General features: G+C 41.1%; 1 protein-coding gene across 3 annotated transcripts in view; it reads left to right on the forward strand.

Annotated features, from left to right (window-relative positions):
* The window catches only part of LOC148021628 (Transducin/WD40 repeat-like superfamily protein), a 34,048-nt gene extending 15,659 nt beyond the window's left edge, over positions 1-18,389 (forward strand). The window contains exons 2-3 of one of the 3 annotated variants that reach the window (XR_015694358.1): positions 17,311-17,467; positions 17,567-18,389. Coding sequence is in view for 1 of the 3 variants with exons in the window: in XM_087697093.1 (XP_087553219.1) it covers positions 17,311-17,317 (7 nt within the window). In the remaining 2 variants the exon portion in view is untranslated. Of the gene's footprint in view, positions 1-17,310 lie in introns of all 3 variants that reach the window. The other 2 variants (XR_015694357.1, XM_087697093.1) reach the window with 2 other exon arrangements.
* The last annotated feature ends 1,570 nt before the right edge of the window (positions 18,390-19,959 follow it).

Consider the following 19,959-nt stretch of genomic DNA (forward strand, 5'->3'; position numbering starts at 1 on the left):
AAGCCTAAAATAATCCCTTGTGCCCAGCCCACTAATACACATGCACAGACTCACTCATGAGTTGACTAATCAATGAACACCCTCTCTTAGATCATGGGTGATCTGATACAATACAATAATACAATGATAATAACACATCATATTCCATGTAACAAAGACCATCATAATACGATCATGGATACCCAAGCATTGGGTAATTAAATCACCATTAAGGTGCCTTGGAGAGAACATGATGTGAATGTCAATTTTACTAGAATCTGAAACTAGAGAAAAATCATAGCAACTCTCGGAATGGAAAAAGTAGTCTCTACAATGGTGCATATCCACAACGGGTCTCTGTTTGTTACTTTGAGTGACATGACTCCTTATGAAACCAGCCTTCTTGGAATGGGTGTTTAAGAGTTAATTACAGCAATAAATAAATGCACATAAAATGAAATACACACTTTACCATAGCATTCTTGGACAGTAGACTCCCTGTTGGCCCCAAAACTGGCTCCCCTTGCGGTATTTCTTTAGCTTTCATTCAATTGGAAGGAGTACAACTTGAGATTCTTCAATCTCCTCCTGCTAACCAATTGCTCTTGCTGTCATAAATGACTAGCAAGTCTTGTGGGTCATTTGCCTCTTGATTCACCCAGGACTTCTTCTCCAATTTGACCCTTGGCTGGCCAAATGCTGCCCCAAATCAATTCGGGATGGGCTGGCTCTTGAAATCCCTTGATAATCTTCAATTATTAGCTATTGATTTTAGTCCCTTGAGCCTTCAATCTCTGGCATAGATCCCAAGGTGGCTGCTAAACCCTAATTTTTGGCGTAAATTAGGGTTTACTGCAGAAATGACAGATTACCCCACCAAAAATGGCTGAGATCTCCGCCGAATGGCTGAGCATAGGTTGAAGGAGATGAGAGAATGCTGTAGAGAGAGAAAATTCTGAGATTTGTCGCGAAGAACTGATCAAAATCAGCTGCTGCCTTGCTGTACCAGCCCCAAACGGATGCACCAACAACATTTGGAGCATCAGAGACTGTGATCTTTAGGAGAAAGTGCATCAGCAGCAATTACTAGCTTCCCAAGGTCAAGAATATGCAATCTCCATCACCAAAATGGTCTCCAATGGCTAGGAAATGGCCCCAGAAGCTGGCAGCAAGAGTCCAACAGCTCCAAAATGAAAAAACGAGATTTCCCTCTCCCTTCAGCCCTATTTAACCTTTCCCCCACTTGCATGGGAAAGTTTTGCCAAGTGACAGCTTTCTTAATCCATTTTCAGCAATTCCTAGCCATTTAATTAATTTTCAGAATTAATTAATTCTGAAAATTAATTCAATCCTAAATCCATGCCTAGAAAATTGACCTTGCCCATCCAAAAATTAATTGGCTAGGCCATTTTCAACCCAAAGTGGTCCCATGCATTAATTGACTCTTGGACAAGCATTAATCCATTAATTAATGCCTAGTCCCTAGTGCCACCACTGACACTTAATGGCCAATTAATGGTCCTAGGGGCAAAGTGACACCAAAATTTACCTAGAATCTAACAAGTGTAACTTGTTACAACTTTTGCCTTTGACACCTATCTTTTTCACAAGGTCCTTCGGCCTTCAATGTGAAAAAGTAGCTTGCACCTCACATGTGCAACACGTGCATATTTTAATTGCACATTTCATTAATCCTTTAATCAAATGTCAATTAAACATAAGCAAAGCATCAAATTTTCACATCCTTGTGACAGACCATCCCCTTGAAATCCTTGCAATTGCCCTTGATTGCATTGTAATGTGTCAAAGTAAACAATACTGCACTGGAATTTCCACAAGGCAGCATAAACATAGCATAAAGCTCAACAATAGTTCAAAACTGTTGTTAGAAACTCATCGAATGCATCCCAAACTCTTGTTTCTCAATAGTTCTGACTCCACAACCATAGTAAAGCATAAACTGAGCCGAAACCATGGCTGAATTGTCAATGGCATTCAATACACATGCTGCTGTCCATAGAACTAGCTGAATACCATTGAAACTAATGATCATACACTGAAAACCAGCACTTGGTAATCAGTCTCTCATGATCGTAACTTGATGCAAATGTACAGTTTCAGAGCTGCAGTGAAAACCATACCCATTTGCATACATACTACAGTGACTAGTACACTGAATAGTGACCTCATGGCAGACATACTGTCAGTACAATACCTTGGATGCATGCTGAATATATCCGAGATCCACTATACACGAGAGCAGTCCATTCCTGGAGTGGAAGTGCTACTTCCCCCTTGAGTATCAGGTGGTACTCTGGACCCTTGCCTTGCTGAACCTGAAAGAGCCCGATCCAAAGTTTGCTCTAACTGAAAGGCATCAAGGTAAAGTTGCAACAACTGAGGATGGTTTGCCAAGTCATCCTCTTCCATCCATTTAGCATCCATTGGTAAACAGTTGTGAAACTTCACCCAATAGCTTATGGAAGCTTTACCTTTAACCTTTTCTCTTTATGTGCCAAAATCTGCTCAGATACTAATATCTTATTCAGCTCCTCTACATTGGACTGAATTTCAGCAGATACATCCTTAGGCACATCAAGATAAAAAGGCCTCAACAAGCTCACATGAAAGGCATAGTGTATCCGCTAGTGTAGAGGCAATTTCCATGATAGCCGGCATTAAATGGAGCATTTGCATGACGAACACTCATTCCTTGAGCCCCAAAAGCACGACGGGGTACCGATGCTTGCCCATATGCGTGATTTTGCACATCAGGCATCATACCGATGCCGCCATACATTGGATTATGCATTCCATGAGCCATACTCGAGTACATTGGGTTATGCAAGGCATGCATTGGTTGCTGAAAATTGCCATACATTCCCACATTCGGTCGCTCACCCACCGTAGCATGAAAAATTGTGCTACCACCAAAGTAAGTTGGCTGTCCCAAATTCTCATGCAAACCTTGTTGTCCAAAAACCATAGAATTAGCATTTACATCATGAACTTGCATTTGCATTTCTTGCCCAATTGGCACCAACTGCTTTTCACCATGAGCATCTTGAGAAGGCTTTGGCTTGTTCTTCGGTGCATCTTGTTGTCCCGAAGTTTTAGAAGAGGATTTTCTCTTCTTACCCTTGTTGTCCTTCGTAAGAGTGTTCAAAAACCGAGTAAACTGAGGATCTTTTGCCAATTCAGCAAAGATATTGGCTGCTGCCCTCATTCGATTCTTGAATGCAACATTGAATTCCATTTCCCCTTGTTGATCATCATCCTCTTTCTGCATTGAGGGTCCAACATCTTGGCCTTCAGCCACATTTTTAGCATGTTGTCCATGATTTGTGCCTTGTCCAAGATCAGGCATTGCATTTCCTTCTTCCCCATGTGAATGTGCATCATGAGAGGCATCATTACTACTTGATTGCATCCCACTGTATAAAGATATCTTGTTGTAATTTCTCAGCTGAGCACAAAGATCAATACTAGCACAAAGCCTTGGCTTGCAATCAGGTGTCTCGGGCCCACCAAATCAAGAGATTTGATGTATCCCGGCAATGAAACCATGAAACCAGCCTTCTTGGATTGGGTGGTGATAACTTGATTTAAGAGTTAATTACAGTAATAAATAAATGCACATAAAATGAAATACACACTTACCATAACATTCTTGGACAGTAGACTCCCTGTTGGCCCCAAAACTAGCGCCCCTTGCGATATTCCTTTAGCTTTCATTCAATTGGAAGGAGTACAACTTGAGATTCTTCAATCTCCTCTTGCTAACCAATTACTCTTGCTGTCATAAATGACCAGCAAGCCTTTTGGGTCATTTGCCTCTTGATTCACCCAGAGCTTCTTCTCCAATTTGACCCTTAGTTGGCCAAATGCTGCCCCAAATCAATTCGGGATGGACTGGCTCCTGAAATCCCTTGATAATCTTCAATTATCAGCTGCTGATTTTAGTCCCTTGAGCCTTCAATCTCTGGCACAGATCCCAAGGTGGCTGCTAAATCCTAATTTTTGGTGTAAATTAGGGTTTACTATAGAAATTACAGATCAGCCCACCAAAAATGGCTGAGATCTCCGCCGAATGGCTGAGCATAGGCTGAAGGAGATAAGAGAATGCTGTAGAGAGAGAAAATTCTGAGATTTGTCGCGAAGAACTGATCAAAATCAGCTGCTGCCATGCTGTACCAGCCCCAAACGGATGCACCAACAATAATAGGAGCATCAGAGACTGTGATCTTCAGGAGAAAGTGTATCAGTACAATTACCAGCTTCCCAAGGTCAAGAATATGCGATCTCCATCACCAAAATGGTCTCCAATGGTTGGGAAATGGCCCCAGAAGCTGGCAGCAACAGTCAACACCTCTTCCCAACAACTCCAAAATGAAAAAACGAGATTTTCTTCTCTCTTCAGCCCTATTTAACCTTTCCCCCACTTGCACGGGAAAGTTTTGCCAAGTGGCAGCTTTCTTAATCCATTTTCAGCAATTTCCAGTCATTTAATTAATTTTCAGAATTAATTAATTCTGAAAATTAATTCAATCGTAAATACATGCCTAGAAAATTGACTTTGCCCATCCAAAAATTAATTGGCTAGGCCATTTTCAAACCAAAGCGGTCCCATGCATTAATTGACCCTTGGACAAGCATTAATCCATTAATTAATGCCTAGTCTCTAGTGTCACCATTGACACTTAATGGCCAATTAATGGTCCTAGGGGCAAACTGACACCAAAATTCACCTAGAATCTAACAAGTGTAACTTGTTATAACTTTTACCTTGACACCCATCTTTTTCACAGGGTCCTTCGGTCTTCAACTGTGAAAAAGTAGCTTGCACCTCACATGTGCAACACATGTGCATCTTTTAATTGCACATTTCATTAATCCTTTAATCAAATGCCAATTAAACATAAGCAAAGCATCAAATTTTCACGTCCTTGTGACATCTTATTAGGTGTTTTTTGACAAGAAGCCTTACCAAAGGCTATAAGCTTTATGGTTTCCAAACTTGCAAGATAGTGGTGAGTTGAGATGTTGTGTTTGATGAGGCTATGCCCTTCGACCCTCCCTTCAATGGTGGTGCTTTTTTAGGTGGATCTTCTTCTACTTCATCCCCTCCTCCACCATCAGCAGTGCCTTTGTCTTCTAGGGTTCCTCTTGGCACCTCTTCTTTGTCTTCAACACCTCCCCCTCCCCCTCCCCCTCCCCCTTTCCCTTCCTTACCTCTCGTGTCTTTATTGGTTCTAGCACTTCTACTTCCACCCCATACCCTCATGTTTCTTCAAGGGGTGTTGAGTTGTTAGAGGTGGAGCTTTCTTTCCTTGATGAGGGGGACCCTTATTTACTTGATGAGGGGGAGTCCCTTTCCTAGATAGGTGCATCATAGGTTTCAGAGGCCCCTAGGTCTCCCTCGTGGGAGGAGAAGCTTTACGTGGTTGCATGTCAGCTCCAAATCTGAGACATCGGTGAGTATATGACAATTATCTAGGTTGCAGGCAAAGCAAGGGTGTTCACTTTGTGTGAATCTTACAACTCGGATCTTGGAGGATAGAGAGTTAACTATCATTGAGGAGGCTATGGCATTGGATGAGCTCGATTTTATTGAGTGAAATGAGACTTGGGAGTTGGTTTTGTGTGCCAGCAAGTGGAAAGTGATTGGTGTGAAGTGGATCTATAGGACCAAATACTTGGTTGATAGCACCTTGCACAAGCACAAGGTGAGGCTTGTTGCCAAGGGATTCACTCAGAGGGTAGGGTTGGATTATTCAAAGGCTTTCGCTTCGATGTACACGTCTATATTCGGGCTACCTTGGCCCTTGTAGCCCACCATCATTGGCCTGTTTAACAAATGGACGTGAAGTTTGCCTTCATGAACGACATCTTTCAAGAAGAGATTTATGTTGATTATGTTAACAATCATGATTGTCATGCCTTGTCATCTCTTGCCTATGAGCCTCAGTTTGAGTTAGATGAGAACTTTAGAAGCTCTGACATGTATGTCACTTGTTTTAACAGAGGAGACAACTCTATTTGGGCATGCATTTGTGTGCATTTCCTTCTGTAGTTAGGTTTCTCTATGCATTTCTAGGGCAATTTTTGCATTTTCTAGTCTATCTCCACTTATTAGACATTGTCCATTTTTGTCAGGTTTTTTTGTGTGCACATCTGGCATTTTTTTCTTGCATTTATTGTAGTCGGAATAGCATTAAATGCTAGCTTTCCTTATTTCAGGTTCTAGAGTGTAGTTGGCCAATTTTTATGATTTGTGCCTATATATTTGGCACTTTTTCCACTTGGCAAACACATTCTTCTGTCTTCCATTGTAGGTGCACACTTTGACATTCGAGTCTTCTCCGTGCTTGGTGTTGCCATCATCAACCTGATTTGGTGCCCTCACTAACACTGTGGGTTGCGTGTAGGGAGTGATTAGTCCTCTTTTTGTATCTTGCATTCATTATTCAGTTAGTGCATATTTCTTCCTTTCTTCTTCCTATTGTCTCTTTCTCTCTCCGTGTTTGTGTTCCTTCTTTTATTGCGCTCTCACATGGTATCATTGCCTAAGAGAGAACCCGGAGTTGATTCCTATCAAGGAGACTTCCTGGCCTGCTACTGTAGCCTTCCCATGACCTGTTTTGTTAAGACGCAGTCCCTCTAGAGCTAGGCGACAGCCTTTAGTTTGCGTTTTGCTGCAAACACAACCATATGTCTAGGAGCGAAGGGTGGATCTACATTGGAGCCTTTGTCTATCTCTACGGACGTTGTTACCCATGAGTCCATGCTCCTCCATATCCAGGCCTTGGTTGTTGCGTCTATTGAGCAGCCTTAGTTGGTAGACAGTGGTGCTTTGAGTCATATGACTCCATGAGGTGCTTTGTTACATGATCTTCGTCCATTTGAGGGTTTAGTCACTGTTGGTGACATTTATTCGGTGCTTATTAGTGGTGTTGGCAGTTTGCCGATATTGCTAGACCACACTTTGCACTCCCTTTCGGCAGTCCTACTTGTTCTAGACTTAGGCTTTCCACTCCTTTCAGTTTATGGCCTGACTAGGCTTGATGCCTGAGTTGTCTTCATCGAGTAGGCTGTGTTTATTGAGGATTTTTCTACAGGAGCTGTTTTAGTGACAGATTGGTAGGAGAGCGGGCTTTACAGATTCCATTCCCCTTCTCTTATGCAGGGTCTGACAGTTGTCTATTGTTGCAACCATTCTCGCTTGTACACCATCTATTCCATCGGTTCCTTCCCATTTCCCACCCTCTTCTTGTCAAGATTGTGGGAGAGAAGGAACGAGTCTCACTTGTAGCTTTCTTGCTTGCACAATGGGGGAATACACACAAAGGTGGAGGCTGAAAACTGTTTTCCTCTTCTTAGTTGTGTAAGCCAAAAAAACTCAAGTACAAAGAAATAGAAGAACCCTATATATGGGTCTCAAACCAAACTCAACTAACTAAGGTGGCATACTAACTGAGCCACGAACTAGAGTAGATAAGGATAGCTATCATGTAGCTATTATTCATGGGCGGTGTACTAACCGTGTCTGCAACTGACAAGTCGGTGACATAAATACACAACGGTCACCCTGGCGTATCACGAGTGGAGCTCGATATCTCAACACTCCCCCTCGAGCTTAATCCCAATTCCTGCATACCAAGCAGGTCTCTGAACTAGCGCAGCTTCTCTGCGCCCAATGCCTTCGTGAATATGTCAGCTACCTGATCCTCTGTGTTAACATAAACTAGATCAATAAGACCTAGTAAAACCCTCTCTCGCATATAGTGATAATGCACCTCAATGTGCTTTGTTCTAGCATGATAGATTGGGTTATTTGCCAAGTGTATACTACTCATGTTGTCACAATAAATGACAACTGGCCCATCTGTAGACTGATGCATATCATAAAGTAGCTTATGCAACCAAGCTACCTCACATGCAGCCATTGCTGCACCCCTGTACTCAGTCTCTGTGCTCGACAAGGCAACTGTAGGCTGTTTCTTGCTGCTCCAAGTGACTGCAACACTTCCAAAAGAGAACACATATCCACTGGTAGATCGTCTATCAGAAATACTACCAGCCCAATCAGCATCAGTGTATCCATGCAACTGTATCTGAACCCCAGTCTCATAAAATAGTCCATACTGCAATGTGGACTTCACATACCTGAGTATGCGTCTAGCCGCATCCAAATGTGGTTTCCTTGGAGCCTGCATAAACTGACTTACCAATCCAACATCATAGCTTAAATCTGGCCTGATAATAGTCATATAAATCAAACTTCCTACTATGCGTCTGTACATAGTAGGGTCTTCTAGAAGCCCACCTGCATCTGTGCTCAGCTTCACATTCTGCTCCAAAGGAACTGAAATAGACTTACAGCCTGTCATCCCATATTTGGACAGCATGTCCAATCCATACTGTCTCTGCAAGAGCTGTATCCCACTTGGTGATCTAATCACCTCAATGTCCAAGAAATAACGCAGCTCTCTCAAATCCTTCATCTTAAACTTTTGCTTCAATAGCATTTTCACATGAAGGATATCTTCATCACTGTCACCTGTCATAATCAAATCATCAACATAAATGACAAGTAGCATAATACCTTTCTCTGTTTTTCTCACGTAAAGTGAGGAATCTGCCTTGGAAATTTGAAAGCCAATAGTGACAAGATACTGTCTTATCTTGTCAGACCATGCTCTAGGTGCTTGCTTCAAGCCATACAAGGCTTTCTTCAACCTGCAAACAAACTCAGGATAAACAACATGCACATGACCTGGTGGCTGCTCCATATAGACCTCTTCTTGCAAATCACCATGCAAGAAGGCATTCTTTACATCCATCTGATGTAAAGACCATCCCTTTGATGCAGCCATAGCAATGACTGCTCTTACGGTTGCCATCCTTGCAACCGGACTGAATGTTTCTTCATAGTCAATGCCATATGTTTGTGCATACCCCTTGACTACTAATCTTGCCTTGTATCTGTTCACAAAACCATCTGCATTGTACTTCACCTTATAAACCCACTTACAACCAATTGCATTCTTACCTTTAGGCAAAGGTACTAACTCCCATGTAGCATTTGCTTCCAAGGCATCCATTTCTTCATCCATGGTTTTCTCCCATTTTTCTTTTCCCATGGCTTGCTCAAAAGAAGTGGGTTCTGGTTTCTGTATCACTTTGACCATATATGCATAGTGAATGGCTGTAAATCCATCATATTTCAGCCTATCCACAGGATACCTAGCTCTCGTAGACCTGCGCAAAGTAGGCTCACTCCCAAGTGCTCTCAAAACATCCCTGGTCTTCCTTACTCCAGGTGTAACAATAGAAGGAATACCCAACTCATCATCAATGCTCTGTTGTGAGCCACTGGATTCACCATCCATATAAGAGTGACCTGCATTCATATCAAACATGGGCTGATCAACCTTCTCTTTTCCTTTTCGTGATACCTGCATACCACTATCCGCATTACTTTGAGAAGATTCTCCTGATCTCAATCTGCCTGTCCATGGCGAAGAATGTGAACCACTGCTAGAGGACGCTCCAGGTCTACTAATATTTTGTGACTGCTGCTGTGAATTCTGTGCAGCATTACCATTTTGTGCATCTACATCATCAATCACATTTACTGGTTTATACCAGCTACTCATCTCATCAAAAACATCTCTGCTCACTGTAAACTTACGAGTAGAAGGGTTATAGCATCTATACCCTTTTTGCTGCAGAGAGTAACCAATAAAGATGCACTTCTCAGCTTTTGGATCCAACTTGGATCTCAACTCATCTGGTACATGTACATAGGCAATGCAACAAAAAATTTTCAAATGAGAAATATCTGGTTTCCTACCAGTATACCTCTCCTCTGGAGTCATTCCATGTATTGCTGCAGTGGGAGTCCTGTTCATTATGTAGACTGCTGTAGCAACTGCTTCAGCCCAATAAAAATCTGGCAGGTCTTTTTCATTGAGCATGGCACGAGATACCTCTCCAATATGCCTGTTTTTCCTTTCTGCAATTCCATTTTGTTGTGGGATATGACTGCATGAATATTGCTGCTTTATGCCATGCTCCTGCAGGAACCTTGCAAACTCATTTGAGAGATACTCTCCCTCTCCATCTGACCTTAGGCATTTTATCTGCATGCTTGTTTCTTTTTCAACCATAGCTTTAAGAGTTTTGAAGTGCCCAAAAACTTCACTTTTTTTTTTCATAAAATACACCCAAAATTTTCTGCTATAGTCATCAATAAAAGTGACAAAATAATGACAGCCTCCAAGAGATGTAGCTTTAGTAGTCCACACATCAGAGTGGATTAATTCCAATGGCTTCTCACTCTCTTGAACATGTCTAGGAAATGGTTTCCTTGCCTGTTTTCCAAACTGACAGGTTTCACATACCTTATGCATTTCTGCAACCTTGAATTTGGGCAATCCTGCAACAATATTTTGGGCCTGCATTGATTTAAGTCGCTGTACATTAACATGACCAATGCGTTTATGCCAGATATCAATATCTGCAACTACACCGGTCCCATGTGCAAACATTGCTGCACTCAATTCAGACATGTCTGCATCTAATGTAAACATTCTGCCCTTCTTCTTTCCTTTTGCTATCAAGCGACCTTTAATTTTCATATCCTCAACAAAGCATCCATGAGGATTAAATCTGACCTGCAAGCCCTGCTCAACCATTTGACCAACAGAAACCAGATTCTTGGTGATATTCGGGACATGAAATACATCGGACAGGTATTTCTTTTTCCCATCTTGCATAGACAAGGGAATTTTTCCAATCTGCACAATAGGATGTGCAGTATCATCACCAGTCTCCACAAATCCTGGTTTTTTCATTTTTCTTGCATCCTCCATCCATTTTGCATGACCTGTCATGTGGTTTGATGCACCTGAGTCAACATACCATACATCATTGCTTTCTTCTGCACTTGTCACAGAATTGTTCATGTGTTGCACCATAAACAAGTGCTCATTTTTGTCATCACCCTGTCTACTAGAAGATGCATAATTCCCTTGTTGCAGTTTTTCATTTATGATGTCATTCTACTTTTTATAGCAGTCTTTAGCCATATGACCCATTTTACCACAGTAGTAGCATTCAACATTACTGTTTGCATTTTGGCCTCTTTGCCATCCACCACGACCTCTTTGGCTTCCCCTGTCTCTAGAGTTACCACGTCCTCCTCCATAGGACTGGTTTTCTTGAGTTTGCTGCATATTTTGATTTCTGCCACGGCCTCCAAATCGGCCTCCTCTACCTCTACCTCTACCTCTTCCAGCATTTGAGTAGAAGACAGCTTCTTTTGAAGTTCCTCCTGAAGAAGATGCACCACCATTTCTCTGCTCCTCAGAAATTAGAAGAGCAATCAACTCCTCAAAATCAGGAAATCTTTCACGGACGGAAATGGATGTTCGGAACTGTGCATAATCCTTTGCTGGACCATTCAATGTCACAGAAACTAAATCATCATCTTCCACTGGTGACCCAATGGAAGCAAGTGCATCTGCAATCTTCTTCACCTTCATGTGGTAGTCATTGATGCTCATATTTTCTCTTTGCACATTGTGCAACTCTTGCTTGAGCTGCATTTTCCTGGCTTGCGTATTTGTGCTATACATTTTTGACAAAGTATCCCATGCCTCCTTTGGCGTACTTGCATCTTGAATATGCACAATCATAGAGTCTGAAATGCTGATAGACAGCCAATACATAACTTTCCTGGCTCTCTCATGCCATGCTTTAAATGCCTACATTTGTTGTTGATTGGGAACATCAGGAAGAACTGGTTCTTCTTCATTTCTTGCAACAAATTCCTAATATCCTTTTCCCATAAGGAAATTCGTCATTCTAAACTTCCATGCTTGGAAGTTGTTCTTGTCAAGCTTTTCAGTGACAATCTATGAAAGAGAATCGGATGCCATTACAGAAGACTGCAAAAAATTCTGTCACTGCAAAAACCACAGCTTCACCCTCACAAGGGAAAATCTGCAAAACTGGCGAAAGTGGTATTTGACCACACGGTCACTTCCTAGTGACGATTTTGCATCAACAGGCAACAGGGATGATTCTGTAACTCCCAATGTCTCCGCGCACAAGCATACAATGCAATTTTTACAGTAACTATTCACCGACCTGTAGAACAGTGGCTGCACAGTATAAAACTGGGCCTTTTCCTGAGTGCGTGCAGAAAACTTCCGCCTCCAAAACAGGCCCCGAAATGGCCTCAAATAAAAAAAACAAGGTCGCTAAGGGCTAAAGCCCTTTCCCCCAGCATATACTGCCCTCTTGCTTCACCGCGAAGGGCGTCTCAACCTGAGACAATGCACTCCTGCACTTTCCGGCTGTGCTACCTGCAGAGATCTGCTCCCAAAACAGAAAATGAAAGCAATACTGCTTCTCTTACCAGAACACCGTGAGCTTGGCTTGCTTTCTTGAGCTCCTTACCACGAACAAGGCTCTGATACCATGTCAAGATTGTGGGAGAGAAGGAAGGAGTCTCACTTGTAGCTTTTTTGCTTGCACAATAGGGGAATACACACAAAGGTGGAGGTTGAAAACTGTTTTCCTCTTCTTAGTTGTGTAAGCAAAAAAAACTCAAGTACAAAGAAATAGAAGAACCCTATATATGGGTCTCAAACCAAACTCAACTAACTAAGGTGGCATACTAACTGAGCCACGAACTAGAGTAGATAAGGATAGCTATCATGTAGCTATTATTCATGGGCGGTGTACCAACCGCGTCTGCAACTGACAAGTCGGTGATATAAATACACAACGGTCACCCTGGCGTATCACGAGTGGAGCTCGATATCTCAACACTTCTCCGGTGGTTCCCTCGTACTCTCCATCCCTTTTAGAGGGGGATGATATCGGCGATGCAATTGTGGATTTCCTGGTCCTTAGTGTTTAGAGAGGGCTTTCCAAGATCGTGAGGAGGTTCTTCATTGGTAGTCTACATTGACGGACTTGATTGACATTGGCATTTCTCTCGCCACCCTAGGATCTCTGTCTCTTTTGGCCTCCCATCACATCTTGGATTTGAGAGGGGGTGTTAGTAATTTTCATGCCTTGTCATATCTTGTGTGTGAGCCTTAGTTTGAGTTAGACGAGGACTTTAGGAGCTCTGACACGTATATCACTTGTTTTGACAGAGGAGGCAGCTCTATTTGGGCATGTTTTTTTGTGTGCTCCCTTCTGTAGTCTGGTTTTTGTGTTCATTTCTAGGGTTGTTTTTGTTTTTTAGTTTATCTCCATCGGTTGGACATTGTCCATTTTTGTTAGTTTTTTTTCTGTGCACATTTGGTATTTTTTTCTTGCATTTATTGTAGTTGGAATAGCATCAAGTGCTGTGCCTATATATTTGGCACTCTTCCCACTTGGCAGACACATTCTTCTGTCTTCCATTGCAAGTGCACACTTTGACATTCGAGTCTCCTTCGTGCTTGGTGTTGCCATCATCATCAGCCTGATCTGGTGCCCTCACTAGTGGTGTGGGTTGTGTGTGGGGAGTGATCAATCCTCTCTTTGTATTTGGCATTCATTATTCAGTTAGTGCAGATTTCTTCCTTTCTTCGTGCTACTCTCTTTCTCTCTTCATGTTCATGTTCCTTCTTCCGTTGTGCACTCTCATAGATTAGCCTCTAGGTTTTTGTGTGCTTGGTATAGGAGGACCATGTCTATTGCTTGTGGAAAGTTCTTTATTCTTCATGGCTTGAAACGAGTTCCAAAGGCTTGGTATCTACGTATTGACATGTTCTTTCTTCAGAGTCGTTTTTGCCGATTAGACCATGGTCCATGACCCCAACCTTCACTATTGGGTGGATGGTCCAAATTGCGTCTTAAGTCATTCTTTATGTGGATGATTTGATCATTACAAGCAGCCACACATAGGAGATGGACTGTACATAAGACATATTATGCCAAGTGTTTGGATATAACAAATTTGGACATCCTCCATTTCTTTCTTAGATTGGAGATCTATCAATTTGCATAGGTTATTTTTACTTCTCAGTACATGCACATCTCGGCCCTTATGGGTGTTTGGTATGGATTCATATAAGCCCATTTCATGCTCGATGGACCTTGAGTCCAAGTTATCTATTGCAAGTGATTCCCTACTAGATGCTACCCGTTACAGGTGCCTTGTTGTCTTCCGCATGTGGCTTATTCATACATGGCTAGACATATCTTATGTGGTGGCATCTTTGGCTTCTTTCAAAAAAACTTCATTGCAAGCTTATTGGAGAGCTACATTGTGCGTTTTACACTATCTTTAGGGGACTTGATCTGACAGGATCTTGTATAGAGAGGGAGCCACTTTTGCAGGCTAGAGTGACTATGATTTGGTTGGAGATGCTGATATTGGATGCTTCACTATAGGTTTTTCTTTCTCCCTTGGATAGAGAGCTCTCTCTTGGAGTAGCAAGAAGCAGCTTATGCCTTATATTTGATTAAGGTTGAGTATCTTGGCCTTTGCTCTACTACACAGGAGGTAATGTCACGAGGACGTGAAATTTTGACACTTTGCTTAGCATTTGTTCACGTTGCTAATCAAATGTGCAAATGTGAGGTATGAGTGATGTGCAAGTTAGTTAAGTCACAATGATAGGCCAGTGACCTTGAGATGTTAGTAGATGTCTAAGGAAAAAGTTCTAATAAGTTATATTAGTCAAGTACTAGGTGGTACTTGGTGATAGATTTTGGCCTAGATCATTTTATTAGGCATTAATGTTAGTGGTGACATTAGGAACTGGGCATTAATTAATTAGTTAATACTAGTTTAAGGACTAATGAATGCTTAGGATTGCTTGGATGATGGCCTAGCCAATACAATTGTTGGCTAGCATAGTTATTTATTTGAGCAAGAATTAATAACTAAATTAATTTTTAAAATTAACATTTTGAAAATTAATTTAAACAGGCTGAAAATTGCTGAAAAATGCAATTAGAAGGCTGCTACTTGGCAAAACCTTACCATGTAAGCATAGTTGTCTGAAACACCATTTCAGCCCCCAACATTTTGGTTCTGAAACGTGTTCTGAGACAGCCATTTCGTGCAGGCAGGGTTTTGGCTGGTGCCTCATTTCACCTCACTGCATGCAAATTCTGCTTGTTTTTATCTACTCTCCACCCTCTTGCTCAGCTGATCACTCTCCTTGGTTGTTGTTTGCTTCCTTCCTTTCACATCTACTGCTGTCTACAGCCGTGAAACCCTTCATCCCTCATCCTTTAGCTGCCCAATCCTTTTTCTTTCATTTCCACACTATTTGCAGCTCTTTTCCCTAAGATTTGCAACTGTTTTTTAGTGTTTCTAGCAAGCAATTACTCTCCTCTCTTCGTCCTTCGCTGTCCACATTGGTTCAAGTTGGTTTTCTTCACTTTTGCTGCCGGTTTCCTCTATTCCAGCATGGTACACCATATGACTATGGTGAAGGATACATTTTGAAGCCACATGTGCATAATTAGCAACTATGGAGCTAGCGGTGGGAATGCAACTATTGCTATGTCATATGCACGAGGAGCGTTACACAGGGATGACGATGATGATGATATCTCCTCTTTCTCCAATAGTAGTACTAGTACTCTTGCTAGTAGCCCTAAGGAGGACAAGATAGAGGACATGCCTTTGGACGATGTTGAGTGATTCTCATTGGATGATAGATCATAATTGATAGACTTGTACTTTGTAGACTTGTTGTTAGTTGATCATGTTTATGGTTCATTGGTATTTGGATGAGATATTGTGATCATGTGACTCTTGATATTGATACATGATACATCACAGTTGTAATTATTTTTCACGCATTGTTTACTGAGTACTCTCTTTTTTGAGTCTATATGACATAATATGAGTCTATGGCTGTTCATTGTTGAGCCTTTAATCTTGGCATATATCATCATTAAATCATGGGCCATGGCATACTGCAGTCTTTTATATTGTTCTAAATCTTGATCTTGAAAGTTTTTGAAACTCATGAATTATGAGTTTATTGTCTTATTGTCTTAAATCTTTTGTAGAAAATTGGCTGAAATTTAATGCTATCCTGCTATGAATGGCTGACTAACTGCAGCCCACCATCAACAGGAGATACTTGAGTGTCTTTTTCATATGCAAGCACACCTTAATTGTACATTCAAAGTTCACATCAACACAAGGCCACAAGCCTTGAACAATCAAGCTTCAATAAAGTCACAAAGTCCAACTTGCCCACCCAACGGATGAATCAAGAATTGCCCACTCGTAACAGTGCAGGTGTGTGAGAACATCAGCCCTTGAAGCACATGTAGGCACCACCCTAGCAATCATTTCCAAGACCCACCCACCTTTCTTTAGGGTCGCACTGATGTGCCTTTTGAATTCTGCAAAGGAGGTTAGGAAACGCAAGAAGAGGAAATCATCTTCAAGAGCTTTAGGACTAGTAATTTTCCTTGAGCCTGTTTTCTCCCAGATCTGACTTCCTGTTTGAAGCAGACAAGGCTTGTGCTTGAAATTCTTCTTTTATACGTTAGACACATAGGTGTACTTGGGCTTTTGGTTCAAACTTCACAGGTCGGATCTCACCATTTTCATTCTGTTTGCAGCAGACAAGCCTTGTACATTTTGTAGTTGTGCTTGGGCTTTTGGATTAGATACTTTGAACTTATATGTTTCAGATTCCAGCATTTCCATTCTCTTCTTTCACTTGCTTGGCATGTTTCTGTCTTTTGCTGGTTTTTTTAGTGTTACTTTTACAACTCTTGTAAAGCATTGCAAGAAGATGACCTCACTTTTGCCCTTTGATACCTATATTTATTGGAACAATATCGCATCCTAATGGCAGGGTTTAACAAAATAATCACAAAAGAGTTCCTATGTCCTTAGCAAGCTCGAGAAACTTAAGAGCTAACATGCTGTAGAACTTCATGGGAGTACTAGAGAAATCTTCATGAGAGGATTGCATGACTACTTCCACAATATCTCATTCTGTGCTCAAAGTTGCAATCAATTTTTATTGTCCTTATGCATGCATAAACTAAAATATAAAGTCTTAAAAGCAAGCTCTAAACATCCAAAGAAAAATTCAGATTGATTCTGGCATCAAAGGGAACTGTGGCTTTTTAATGAAGTGTCCTGAATCAGTGCATTCAAGTAAATATGGAAGGTACAAAAATTTTACTGGATTTGGCTGAGTCAGACACTGACATTTGTTTTTTGTGGTCTTTTTGTTAGAAATACATTGACTCAAAAATTGTGTGTTAGCCTGAAATTTGCGACTCACATATTTCTTTTCCAAGTGCAACTGACACATTCTAATCTGACTGTTTCAGGGATTAGATGGTTTCTAGTTTTTATTCCCATACATGGCAGAGAACAGATGCAGCACATGATGGGGTTGGAATTCTACCATGGAACTGGAATACGTGTGTATAGCTGATGGTAGGCTATCTGGCTCGCAACAGCAAATTGAAAAGTATTATGGCAGTGGTACGTTGCTCTTTGGAGTTAACGAGCTGCAATTGATCCTGATAGTGTGAAGGGATCATTAGTCTACCACTGGATTAACAAACAGTTTCCCAACTGTAGGGTGATTGATGAGCTGCATGGATGTGTCATCAAATGAATCCCCTCTGCATGGATCATTGTGATCAAAATGCACCAGAGGGTGTCACAGTGTCATGGCCTCCTGTGGAGTACTGATTGATTCAACGTTTTTACACCGGTTAATCTTGAGTTAGCCAAAACAGTGTGCTGCTGGTGACATGTACTCACATTTTAGGTAAGTCTTTTGAGGGAATGTGCAGAGTGCAAAAAAATGCTATCTGCTGTGTTTTAGCAAATACACATTGATACCCATTAGTTGTTTTGCTGCTGATATTCAAATTATGTTCTACAGGTCAAGACCAATGTATTATGCTAGTTGCTAGCTTTGTGGTAGAAGAGCATGTCAAGGTTATGCCAATCTCATACTAACTGCTGCTAAGTATCTGAGTCTGGAAATATCCATATGCACAATCTGCTGTACTAGCAAAAGAAAAGTGACTTAGGACAGGTGGTACTCCAAGCTGTGGGTTGTGTTTTTCTAAGGATGGATAGTGTTTACTTAAGGCTTTTAGGCTTCACCTGTGTAAGTGCAAATTTACCTTTTATCAAGGGTGTGAAAAGATCAATCTATCAATGACTTATTTGGTTCTCATGAAAAAGCACAAAGGGTTTTAGATGCCAGATTATAAAGGGTATGAAAGTACTGCAGTTGGTTTAATGCACATTGATGCCCCTTGGTAATTTCGCTACTGGTTTTAGATTGTGTTCTACAGATCAAGACCGCTGTGTCATGCTAGTGGTTGTCTTTGTGGTAGAAAGGCATAGTCAAGTTAATTCCAAATTCGTTCTAACTGCTTCTAATTATTCTCACAGAAGAAATATCCGTATGTACAATTTGCAATACTACGGAATGAACAATGACTTGGGACAGGTGGTACTTCAGAGATCTGTGTTATTTTTTTCTAAGGATGGATAGTTTTGTCTTGACTTAAGCGTGATGGATAGTTTTGTGTTTACCTAAATGTCTAGGCTTCAGCTTGTACCTGTGCTAATTCACCTTGATGCAAAAAGATAAACCTATAGATAGCTTATCGATGCTAGCGCAAAGGTCTAGATGTTAATGTTAAAAGCTATGGAGTTATTGTAGATTGGTTTTCCTTCCTGTTTGCTGTGGAGCATTATAATTCATATGAACATGATGATGCTACATGGTAAGTGGTTTGGAGGCACTTGTTATCATCTCTTCGTTTTCAATGGCCTAGGGTCACTATCACCATTAGAAAGAGTCACACTTGCTTCAGGTTGGATGCATGGTTCGGGGGATTGTGCATGCAAGGAATGCAAGAGCAAACACGACGAAAGGCATCATGAACCTTCCAAATGGGGATTGTGTCTACTCATGGTACATAATTTGTAGTGGTGAGGCATTTGTTAGTCTGTTCTTTTTCAATAGCTTAGGGTCCCTCTTAGTAAGAGTCATGACTGATCAAGGTTGGTATGTGTAGTTTGGGGATGGTGCACACAAGTAATGCAACAATCACCACTATGGAAAACATAATGAACATTCCAAAAAGGTGGATGTCTCTACAACCTTGGATGTTAGAAAGACTAGAGCCCAAAACCTTATAGTTGTGAGCTGTCCTCTATGCATCAGCTTTGTCTATGGCCAAGTCGTGTTTTCTTTTTAGCATTTGGTGATCCATTGTTTTACCCTTTTTTAGCACCTTCCATTTTAGAAGTTGCAAGTCTTAGCAGATTGCTGCTTTGTAATAAGTTTTATATGTTGTGAACCAATATTACCCCATTTGTGTTTTGGCTCCTTAGATCCTTGACATGGTTAGCCATTAAAAAAACATATATGATGAAGTGTTGTATAAATGCTAAAACTTAGCTATATTGGTTCATTTTCATATTTCTATTTATATTTGTTTTGCTCCTCAATATAATTCCCTTAAGAGTATACGATGGATGGTTTTGCATGCACAATTTAGCAATTGTGAGTGACCACATATAGATGGTACTTACGCCATGATCATGCATATGATAATTCAACCCACCAAATGTTCGAGTTAATGTTACTTTCTACTAGCAAGCTTTGGGAGTTGAGGTGTTCGTCTCATGTGAGCCATACAAGATTCAAATATGATGGTGATGAAAAGAGCATATGGTTGAGATTTAAAAAGCAAGTTACCTTTGTTGGATATCAAGATTTGTTGGTCCTAAATAATGATGGTTTGGTGGTTTGGAGCTTGGTATCTTTTTAATGATGGTTTGGTGGTTTGGAGCTTGGTATCTTTTGATAGTAAACCATGGATAGAGTATGGTGGCTTGAATTTGTCATAGATTTGAAGATACCTATTCATGTAAGCAAGGGTGACTTACATGTGGATGTTGAAGATTCACTTTGGCTTCTTGAGAGCTTAGAACCAAGGAAA

Source organism: Lygodium microphyllum, chromosome 17, assembly GCF_053477565.2.
Source record: "Lygodium microphyllum isolate KBCC chromosome 17, Lygodium_microphyllum_v1.1.10, whole genome shotgun sequence".
NCBI classification, from domain to species: domain Eukaryota; kingdom Viridiplantae; phylum Streptophyta; class Polypodiopsida; order Schizaeales; family Lygodiaceae; genus Lygodium; species Lygodium microphyllum.